Below are 11,758 nucleotides of genomic sequence, written 5' to 3'. Positions count from 1 at the left end.
CTAAAATGTTTCCAGGACTATAGAAGGAATACTATTGAGATGGTGCCCGAGGGAAGGAGAGAGACAGGAAAATATGGGAACAATAACTTAAAGATATGTACAAGGTGTACGTACGTATAAGGTGTGAAGGATGGGATCCAAAGAGCAGGTGGAAGCACTCTTCCTAGAGGAACATAAAAACTTGCAGTAATGACCTAGGAATGTGGACAGGATGCAAGCTGGTATGGCCAATGGCATATAGTTCACAAGGTGTCATCATAAAGACTCCTATTTTCTCTGTGAAACAGGTGATGAGAACATTTGTTCAGAAAGGGGGAGAACACAGAAGATTCAGTGGCAGAACCAGTGCTAACGGAGTTTGGGTGAACAAAGTCATGCAGGAGGACTTTCTGGCAGCAAAGTAGGCTCCTTTAGATAGGAAGGGAGACTCAGGGGAGTCTTTAACAGAAAATGGAAGAGGTGAGAAACCACAGGTAGAGAACTTGGTTCAATTTGAACCAGTAAGTGTGGTTCCATATAACAATCCCCACAAATTTTCCCATGTCATTACTGCTTTTCCTTCCTCGTTTCCCAGTGGCTGGAGGATGCTGGAAATACCAGGCATTCTTATAACAAAGTCCAAAATGCTGGCTAACACTTCTGTTTAATTTCTAAACATGTACATCAACCGCCCCCATGATTGCCTTTCTGAGACTTGCTCTCAGTGACTATGAGATATAGATGGGTGTACCAGAAAAGGATAGGATACTGTAGCCTGAGTTGAATGTGCATTGCCACTTCAGATCACTGATTCTTATTTACTTAGTAGCCATGCCTGCCAAATAGCAGGTGTTTCATGAGAGTGTTGATGTGTAAGAGGTAAGATGAACACAGTTCCCTAAGGAGGAAAATATATTTTTAATACTTTATTTATTTATTTGACAGAGAGATCACAAGTAGGCAGAAAGGCAGGCAGAGAGAGAGGAGGAAGCAGGCTCCCCGTGGAGCAGAGAGCCCGAAGTGGGGCTTGATCCCAGGACCCTGGGATCATGACCTGAGCCGAAGGCAGAGGCTTTAACACACTGAGCCACCCAGGCACCCGCAAAATATATTCTTTTTTTTTTAACATATGAGTAATTTTATTTTATTTTGTTTTTTATTTTCAGCATAACAGTATTCATTATTTTTGCACCACACCCAGTGCTCCATGCAATCTGTGCCCTCTATAATGCTGCAAAAATAAATTCTTTTTTTGTGTAAAAAAGTTTTTTTTTAATTTTTAATTTTTATTAACATAGAATGTATTATTAGCCCCAGGGGTACAGGTCTGTGAATCACCAGGTTTACACACTTCACAGCACTCACCATAGCACATACCTTCCGCAGTGTCCGTAACCCAAACACCCTTTCTCTAACTGCCCCCCCCAGCAACCCTCAGTTTGTTTGTTTGTTTGTTTAATTTTTTATATTCAACATAACAGTATCATTATTTTTTCACCACACCCAGTGCTCCATGCAATCCGTGCCCTCTATCATACCCACCACCTGGTATCCCGACCTCCCACCCCGCCCCCTGCCACTTCAAACCCCTCAGATTGTTTTTCAGAGTCGCAAAATATATTCTTAAACAACCCTTTAAAAAAAGGCCATTGCTAATAATTAAAGATAATTGAGAAGACACAAATGATGGGATCCAAAGATCAAGTGAAAGCACTGTCTTCACAGAGCAGTCCAAAAGTTAATAATTAATTAACAGCTAAATTACTAACATTAAATTAATAGATAAAGAGTAAAAAGCAAAGCAAGTGTGAGCCACCCCAGGGCATCATCTTCTACACACTAAACTTGTTCAGTGTGACAAGCATATACTAAAACAGATCACTTAGTGAAGTGCTCTAGGAGCAATGCTTGACCTTACCATGCTGGGTCTGGAAGAATCAGACATGACCTTGCTGGACAGTGTGTATTTCTCAGACTCAGCTCTTCTATTCCTGATCCCTTTGAACCATTTCTTGTATTGTTCCCGGACCTGCAGAGGCAAAGCATGCTTGGGTCAGATCCCTGAGGAGAGTAAGGATGGGAGGAATCTTGGGTGGGAATGGGCAATGGTACCTGCTGGCTGAGGAGGCAGTACACCAAGAAGATGAAGAAGCCCTGCAGGCTGTTGATGATGGTGAAGAGGTAAGCCATGACATGGGCAGCTGGACCCACCTGCAGGATGCCCAGGCACCATGTGCAGCCCAAGATGATGAGTTGAGCTGTGGTTTTAAATGTCAGCATTCTGGGTAGGATGAGAAAGGAAATCAAGATGCACCCAGGGCAATAAAATGACAACCATTCTCATCTTTACCCATGGATTCTCCTTTCTTCCCCTGCTGGTGCTCAGTTCTCAGACTAACTGGTGATCAGCTTTGATCTTTACAATCTGTGATCCACTAGAGAAAAAATTGCCACAAGGCACCAGGGTGGAGTTTTGATTTGGAATGAGGAGGATAGAGATACTTCATAATGTAAGTTTCAAAACTTTTATAATGCTCCCTGGAGATCCTGAATTTCATTCATTCAACGTTATTGAGGAGGCATTTTTTCATCAGGCTCGGTGCTGGGGCCAGGGCACTAAAAAATAACAGAGGCAACTGGGTGTTATAGGCGACTAGTGAATCACTGAACACATCAAAAACAAATGGTGTACTATACAGTCGCTAACTGAACATAATAAAAAATTTAAAATTACAAAAAATATCAAAAACAATATTTCTATTTTCTGTGAGTTTTTTTATAAACCATCCTTGTTTTTAATTTAAATTCAATTAGACTTGTCAATTTTTGCTATTCTAACTGGTGTAAGGTGGTATCTCAAAGTGGTTTTAATTTTAATTTCCCTGATTGCTAATGATGGGTATTAAGGAGGGCATGGATAACATGGAGTACTTGGTGTTATACACAAACGATGAATTGTGGAAATATCAAAAACTAATGTTGCATGGAGCACTGGGTGTAGTGTATAAACAATGAATTCTGGAACACTGGAAAAAGTTAAAAGAATAAATAAACTTTTTTTAAAAGAATAAATAAATTTTAAAAAAAACAATTAGCAAGACAGGAAACATGTGTTGGAGAGGATGTGGAGAAAGGGGAACCCTCTTATACTGTTGGTGGGAATGCAAGTTGGTCCAGCCACTTTGGAGAACAGTGTGGAGATTCCTCAAGAAATTAAAAATAGAACTTCCCTATGACCCTGCCATTGCACTACTGGGCATTTACCCCAAAGATACAGATGTGGTGAAAAGAAGGGCCATCTGTACCCCAATGTTTATAGTAGCAATGGCCACGGTCTCCAAACTGTGGAAAGAACCAAGATGCCCTTCAACAGACGAATGGATAAGGAAGATGTGGTTCATATACACTATGGAGTATTATGCCTCCATCAGAAAGGATGAATACCCAACTTTTGTGTCAACATGGACGGGACTCGAAGAGATTATGCTAAGTGAAATAAGTCAAGCAGAGAGAGCCAATTATCATATGGTTTCACTTATTTGTGGAGCATAGCAAACATCATGGAGGACAAGCGGAGACAGAGAGGAGAAAGGAGTTGAGGGAAATTGGAGGGGGAGGTGAACCATGAGAGACTATGGACTCTGAAAAACAATCTGAGGGTTGTGAAGGGGTGGGAGGTGGGAGGTTGGGGGGACCAGGTGGTGGGTATTGGAGAAGGCACAGATTGCATGGAGCACTGGGTGTGGTGCAAAAATAATGAATACTGTTATGCTGGAAATAAAAAAAAAAAAAAAAAAAGACACAAGAATTTGCCAAAAAAAAAAAAATAAAAATAAATAAAAGATAAAAAAGGCAAAAAAAAAAAAAACTAATGATGAACTATATGGTGATTAACATAATTATAAATAAATAAATAATTCGATTAGCCAAGGAAGATTTCTATTTTCATTTGGAAAGGATAATAATAAGAACATGGAAGAAAAAGCAAAAATTTCCACAAAGGTTGCTGGAGCAAAGGACTGCTGAAGCCTCTCAGAAGATTTGGCATTGACTATTTGATTTTCTCCATAGAGAGGAATGGAAGAGGGATCAGAAGGAGCCCTAACCAAGAGGAGGGTGTGGAAGTCTAGGCTGGGTTGTGAAAGCAGTCACAGGTTTTTCTAAGTGCTTCATTGGAACATAAATGTTCCCTGCACATTTGTCGCAAGAATTTTGCTGGCAAAAGTCCAAAGAATGTTTATTAACCAATGCCAATTCTTCCTGTTGCTGAGGGAATTAAAAATTTGGGTTAAAAATATAACAGGGGTGTTGGGTTCCTTAGTCCATTAAGAGTCCATCCCTTGATTTCAGCTCAGGTCATAATCTCAGGATTGTTGGATCGAGCCCCATGTCAGGCTCCACATTGAGCATACAGCCTGCTAAAAAATCTCCCTCTCCCTCAGCCCTCCTCTCCCCACACTCTCAGGCTCTCTCTCTGGAAAAAAAAAAGAATAGAACATTTTGGCCAGGACAACTGCATCTCTCTACTCTAGGTCCCTTCAGCAGACCCCGCAAAGAAGTGTCAGGGGCTGCTGAGGCACATGGCTTTGTCCTTAGTACCACACATGTTTGTGGGGTTGTCACTCTCTTCTCCATCTTACCTTGTGTTCTGGAGAGTGGATACATCACTGTTCAGGGATGACAATTTGCTTTTCAAAATCCAGAGGGTCATCAAAAAGAAAACTAAATTGACCTTCAGGAAACCACAGAAGCTTTATTGAATAAAATTTCAATCTGTGACCTGTATCTTAGCCTGTGCAACATCAATTCCACATTTAAGTCATTTCCAAATCAAGCAACAGTGTTAGAGGTTATAGTTCTAGGAGCAGTCTTAGAAAACCAAACAATGCTGTGAGAATCAGGGACCTGCCTGCTCCTGTCACCCCTCTTAAAATTCTGCTTTTCTACAGAGAGAGTCAATTATCATATGATTTCACTTATTTGTGGAGCATAACAAATAGCATGAAGGACATGGGGAGTTAGAGAGGAGAAGGGAGCTGGGGGAAATTGGAAGGGGAGGTAAACCAAGAGAGACTATGGACTCTGACAAACCATCTGAGGGATTTGAAGTGGTGGGGGGGTGGGAGGTTGGGGTACCAGGTGGTGGGTATTATAGAGGGCACAGATTGCATAGAGCACTGGGTGTGGTGCAAAAGTAATGAATACTGTTATGCTGAAAATAAATAAAAAATAAATTTAATAAATAAATAAACTCTGCTTTTCTAATGATCCCCGGTTAATCATTAAGGATGCTGTGATGTCACCACTCACAGAGAAGATGGCACAAACTGGTCCAAGGAAGCTCCATATAAATCTCTTTCCTGTGTGGAGCCAGCAGCTGAGCAAGAGAGAGTTTAAAAAAATGCTTTAGTCCTTAGGAATATAGAACTACTATATAAATTCATTCATTCATTCATTCATTCATTCATTCATCAACAAATATTGAGTGACTCTTTCATGACAGGTTCTGTCATTGACTCTGAAGATACAGTGGTAAAGAAAGTAAACATGGTCATAAAACCCACAAATCTCACATGGAGCCTGAGACACACAATTAAACATACTGTAACAATAAAACAAAAGTATGAGACTGTGAGAATGTATCATTGGATGTCATGCTTAGTTTGGAGTCTGAGGGATTAGGATCATTAAGGAAGATTCCCTAAGGAAACTATATTTTCATCTAAATACTGACATTGAATGATGTTACTGAGATAAGCAGTGTTGAAGCAAAGAAGACCACAAACATGTTACAGATTTTGAGAGTCCTATGAACCTAACATGCGTTAAGGAGCCTTTCTTGCACAGTTCATTTGAATTGGTTTCCATTAGCTGCCAAACCTACCAACTTAGTATTTAAAGTTTTCATGGTTTTATTGAGGTATATTTTATAGACCATAAAGTTCACCCATTTATACTATACAGCTCAGTGATCTTTAGAATATTCACAAAGTTGTGCAACCAGCATCAACATCTAACTTTAGGACATTTTCAACTCCTCAAAGAGAAACATCACTCACATCAGCAGTCACATTTTCTCACCTCCACACACTCCACTCCCCATCCTTCACCCAGAGCACCATTACTCTGCTGTCTCATTTGATGGATTTGCCTGTTCTGAACATATTACATGTGTGGTATCGTGCAGTATGTGGTCTTTCATGACTGGATTCTTTCAGATAGTATCAAGCTCATAAAGTTCATTCACAGTGCAACATGTTTTTATGGATGAGTAATATCCCTTACTCTTTTTCATAGCTTAGTCATATTCCGCTGGATGGATATGACACATTGTGTTCATCCATTCATCAGTTGATGGACATTCCAATTGTTTCCAATTTTGAATAATGCTGTTATGAGCATTCGTGTACAAGTTTTTGTGGGAACATGTTTCCATTTGCCTAGCATGTGGTAGCTGTATCCTAAACAGTTGTGAGAAACTGTCAAGCCATGTTCCCAAGTGGTTGCACCATTTTACATTCCAACCAGCAGTGTGTGAGTGTTCCAAATTTTCCACATCCTTGCAAGCACTTTGTCTGTCCTAACTATTTCCACTAATGGGTATACATTAATATCTCAATTGTGGTTTCTGATGCGTTTTCCTAATGACTGAGGTTGTTGAACATCTTTTCATGTGCTAATTGGTCAATTACACATCTTCTTTAGAAATGTGTCTTTTTTTTTTTTTTTTTTTTTTTTGACAGAGAGAGAGAGTGAGATCATAAGTAGGCAGAGAGGCAGGGGACCGGGGCGGGGAGGGCGGGGCAGGCTCCCTGCTGAGCAGAGAGGCTGATGTGGGGCTCGATCCCAGGACTCTTGAGATTACGACCTGAGCCGAAGGCAGAGCCTTAACCCACTGAACCACCCAGGTGCCCCATAGAAATGTGTCTGTTAAAATGTTTTGTCCATTTTTCCAGTTTTTTATTTCTTTAATTGCTACTCCCCACAGGCTCAATCTCACAACCCAAGATCACATGCTCCAACAACTGAGCCAGACAACTGCCCTTATTTTGTCCATTTTTTTTTTTCTCCCTTTGGCAGCTTTTGGCAGTTCTTTGGAGGTTTAGAGGAAAACAAACTGCACCCAGACCTCCGTCTCAGAAGCCTCAGTCTGTTCCCTTCTGGGTGCTCCAGAGCACATTAACTCCCCCTCTGCTGCCAGCAGAGCAGGTCCCCAGTCACAGTCTAGGGGTCGCAGGAGCTCCCGCTTCTACCCCAGTGTTACCAAAACCACGAGAAGTACTAGTCCAGAGAGCTGGCTTCCAGTGGCTACCTGTGCTGCTGCTGTCTGGGCAGGTCCAGACAGCCAGAGAGGTCCCAACCAGAGAAAGCACACTGAGATTTTCTGCTGGCCCTGGCTGGGAGTGTTCAGACTCTTGCCAGTCCTAGAGAGTGCTGGCTAGTGCCTACATGGACCTCTCTCAGGGGAGGGTGTGGAGCATGACTCAGACCCTGTTCACACAGTGCATGTGCAGAGTACAAAAGGCTGTGGTTCTAGAGAGCACCGGCTAGTGTCCACACCAGACTCTCTCATGCACGCTGCCACCCAGACACTCTCACATGTGCCTGCAGCTCAGGTACCAACGCCTGACTTTGCTGCTCTCTCTCTGGCTCAGCACCAGCAGTGGCCATCCTGGGTCCATGGGCTTAAGCCCCTGTCCCTAACTGCTGGATTCCACCAATTTCCCCTTAAGATCTTTTGCTCTTTTTGAGTGCTTTCAACCAGATTCCAAGTTAATGCTGGTCCCCAATCACAGGGCACTCTCCAATTTAGGTATATTACTTTCCAGTGGGTTGATTCTGGTGGCTCCCTCCCCCTTTCATTTATCTTCTGATATCAGATGTTCCCACTCCGCTTTACCTGTCCACTGGTGTCTTCTGCCCTCATAGAGATCCAGAAGTGTATAATTCTAATGTCAGGCTTATTTCATGGGTGATCAGAGTTCCTTGGTAGATAATCCACTCACTTTAGGGGACTGGTTGAAACAGTGCCTCCTACTTCTCTGCCATCTTGCCTCTCCCCTCTTTTTTTAATCTAAACTTTTTTTTTCAGTGTTCTAAGATTTTTTGTTTATGCATCACACCCAGTGCTCCATGCAATAGGTACCCTCCTTAATACCCAGCACCAGGCTCACCCATCCCCCCATGCCCTCCCCTCCAAAACCCTCAGTTTGTTTCTCAGAGTCCACAGTCTCTCATGGTTCATTTCCCCCTCTGATTTCCCCCAACTGACTTCTCTATTTTGTCCATTTCTAAACTGAGTTGTCTCTGGTTGTTAAGTTATTCAATTTATTTTTAACAACAGCACAAATCAGATGTTCTCTTATGATCACAGATCGGTAACTAATGCATAGAGAGATTAGGACTGTTGCTGAAGGTTTTATGGATACACAGTGACAAAATTCACTTTTGATCCTACATTAGGATAAAGTAGAGAGTGAGCAGAGCCTTTCAGAACACTAGAGAGTGTGCAAGTCCATTTCAGAACAACCAAAGTCTATACTGAAGTATAGACTAAAAAGAAAATTAGCAAGGGGAGCCTCGAAGGTTCAGTCAGCTAAGTATCTGCCTTTGGTTTGGGTCATGATCTCAAGGTGCTGAGATGGAGCCCAGCATTGGACTGACTACTCATCAGAGAGCCTGCTTCTCCATCTCCTTCTGCCCCTTCCACCTGCTCATGCCCTCTCTTGCTATTTCTCTCTCTCTAATAAATAAGTAAATAAAATAAATAAGAGAAGGAGGAGGAGGAGGAGGAGGAGGAGGAAGAAGAAGAAAGAAGAAAGAAGAATGTAGGCAAGAAAGAACTGAAGTACCCATGAAAGACACCTGAAAAAGCTCAGCTGATGTAGGTGAACATAAGCTTTAGTAGCATGTTGTGCTTAGGAGTGAAAGTCCTGGGAATTGACTTCCTGATGGAGGAGTAAGTACCTTGGGGAACTTGCTCTCCTTTTAAGACAACAAAATACCCACAGAACAATGAAAACCACCTATTTCAAAACTCTGGCAATTACCCAAAACCACAGAACAAAATGAATATAGTCTATCCAAAAGAACTTACTAAACCTCAGTAAGACTGGAGAGAAGGAAATCTGGGAAGGTTTAACTTGGAGCCGAGTGGTGCAGCAGCCAAAAGGAGAGAACACCAAAGACAATGGAGAGATCTATTTTTTGGAGCTCCGTTAAAAGCTTCATCATCCCTCCTAGAACACAACCAATACTTTTCTCTAACTCGTAGTCCCCTCACTTTTTGCTCTCTAAATTTATCTGATTTGACTGAGAATTTGTGAGGGAGAGGGAAGCCTACTCTAGGGCGTTACCAATAGCAAACTACTCTCACATCACCAACTGTCTAGGCCTATGATTTTAAGTTGGATCAACAAGAATTTGTCCAGCAATTTAAAAGGAAATACTGGAGAACCAAAGGACCATAACAAATTTTGAAAACCTCTGAAACATTCCTCTAAGTCTAAAGATGCACAAGGATATGCCTCACTCAAAAAAGTCATGGGGATGCTTACAGCAGCGATGTCTACAATAACCAAAATACGGAAAGAGCCCAGATGTCCATTGACAGATGAATGGATAAAGAAGATGTGGCCTAGAGATAAATGAAATAGCAATCAGCCATCAAAAGGAATGGAATCTTGCCATTTACAATGACATGGATGCAAATAGAGAGTATTATGCTAAGTGAATTAAGTCAGTCAAAGAAAGACAAATACCTCATGATTTCATTCATGTGTGGAATTTAAGAAACAAAACAGATGAACACTGGGTAAGGGAAAAAATAAAATAACATAAAATCACAAGGGGAGACAAACAGTAAGAGACTCTTAACTGAGGGTTGCTGGAAGGAAGGTGGGTGGGGGGATGGGTGGGTAAGTGGGTGATGAGCATTAAGGAGGGTGTTTGATGTAATGACACTTGAGTATTACAAACAACTGATGAATCACTAAATTACACCTCTGAAACTAATAATACACTATATGTTAATTAAATTAAATTTAAATAAAAAATGTTGGGGAAGGGATAGGGTGGTTGGGTTACGGACATTGGGGAGGGTATGTGCCAGGCCTATAGCCCTGAAGCAAATAATACATTATATGTTATGGAGTATTATGCCTCCATCAGAAAGGACGAATACCCAACTTTTGTAGCAACATGGACGGGACTGGAAGAGATTATGCTGAGTGAAATAAGTCAAGCAGAGTCGATAATCATATGGTTTCACTTATTTGTGGAGCATAACAAATAGCATGGAGGACATGGGGAGTTAGAGAGGAGAAGGGAGTTGGGGGAAATTGGAAGGGGAGGTGAATCATGAGAGACTATGGACTCTGAAAAACAATCTGAGGGGTTTGAAGTGGCGGGGGGGTTGGAGGTTGGGGTACCAGGTGGTGGGTATTATAGAGGGCACGGATTGCATGGAGCACTGGGTGTGGTGAAAAAATAATGAATACTGTTTTTCTGAAAATAAATAAATTAATTTAATTTAAAAAAATTTTACAGGGAAAAAAAAACAATCTGAGGGGTTTGAAGAGACAGGGGGGTGGGAGGTTGGGGTACCAGATGGTGGGTATTATAGAGGGCACGGATTGCATGGAGCACTGGGTGTGGTGAAAAAATAATGAAAATAATGAATATGAAAATAAATAAAAAATAAATTAAATAAATAAATAAATAAAAATTAGAAATTTAAAAAAAACATTGGGGGAGCCTGGTGGTGGGTATTATGGAGGCCATGTATTGCACAAAGCACCGGGTGTGGTACATAAACAATGAATTCTGGAACACTGAAAGGAAATTAGAAATATAAATAAAATTTAAAAAAATAAACAACTCTGAAAAACAATCTGAGGGTTTTGAAGGGTTGCGGGGTGGGAGGTCGGGATACCAGGTGCTGGGTATTATAGAGGGCACGGATTGAATGGAGCACTGGGTGTGGTGCAAAAATAATGAATACTGTTATGCTGAAAATAAAAAATAAATTAAAACAACAACAACAACAAAATTAATGAATACTGCTATGCTGAAAATAAACAAATAAATAAACAAAAAACAACAACAAAACAATAAAAAAAAGAATTTGGACAAAGAAGTCGATTCAATTTTTCTAAATGGTGTCCTAAGCACTTCTTTGGCTTTGGTTTTATTATTCGAAGGACAGAGCTTTAAAGGACACGCTGCTTAATTATTATAATTTTCTACCAGAAAAATGTCCTAAGGATTATTACTTCATGTGCCTTCTCTTATTATGTTCAGGCATAATTTTAAACAATGCTACTCTGGTTCTAGTGGTGGCCATGATCATGTAGGGAATTTGCATTTACCGTGTGAGAGTTCCATAAAGGTAAGGCCTGGATGCTGCAGAAATGGCCACAATTATAGCTGGGACTCCATAGCCCACAGGGAACATGATTTTCTTCATGAACCTCCTCACACTGGAGTAGTTGACCACCGTCAGGTTGCGAGCAGTGAGGAAGAGATTCAGACCCTCCAGCAGCATCCAGGTGAAGGAGGCCAGGTAGAGATAGTGTAGGGTACCTGCAATGATGGCACACAGCACCTGGGGGAGGAGAAAAGTGTCACCAGGAGGGATTGTCAGGGAGGAGGTGGCCCCAGGACCCATCCCATATCTTGCCACTTGGAAGAAGTCTAATGTGTATAAAGAAGTTGTTAAGAAAAGGTTTCCTTTCTAGTTTTGTCAATGTGAAATAGGCTACTTACTCTTCAAAACTTC

General features: G+C 41.3%; 1 protein-coding gene and 1 long non-coding RNA gene across 2 annotated transcripts in view; one reads left to right on the top strand and one right to left on the bottom strand.

Moving 5' to 3' along the window:
- Positions 1-252: 252 nt before the first annotated feature.
- Positions 253-11,758, bottom strand: part of ADGRE2 (adhesion G protein-coupled receptor E2) — a 35,359-nt gene continuing 23,853 nt past the window's right edge. Inside the window, 6 exon segments of the mRNA XM_032313709.1 lie at positions 253-276; positions 1,898-2,008; positions 2,092-2,260; positions 4,620-4,711; positions 5,290-5,356; positions 11,349-11,584. Coding sequence (XP_032169600.1) covers positions 268-276; positions 1,898-2,008; positions 2,092-2,260; positions 4,620-4,711; positions 5,290-5,356; positions 11,349-11,584 — 684 coding nt within the window. The 3' untranslated portion in view covers positions 253-267.
- On the top strand, positions 1,286-9,854 carry LOC116573583. Its single transcript, XR_004278887.1, has 3 exons — positions 1,286-1,424; positions 4,821-4,828; positions 9,842-9,854. It is a non-coding gene; the product is annotated as an uncharacterized LOC116573583 (long non-coding RNA).

The sequence above is a fragment of the Mustela erminea genome, chromosome 1, assembly GCF_009829155.1.
Source record: "Mustela erminea isolate mMusErm1 chromosome 1, mMusErm1.Pri, whole genome shotgun sequence".
NCBI classification, from domain to species: domain Eukaryota; kingdom Metazoa; phylum Chordata; class Mammalia; order Carnivora; family Mustelidae; genus Mustela; species Mustela erminea.
Note: the sequence above shows the minus strand (reverse complement) of the source record. Positions and strands in the feature narration are given on the sequence as shown.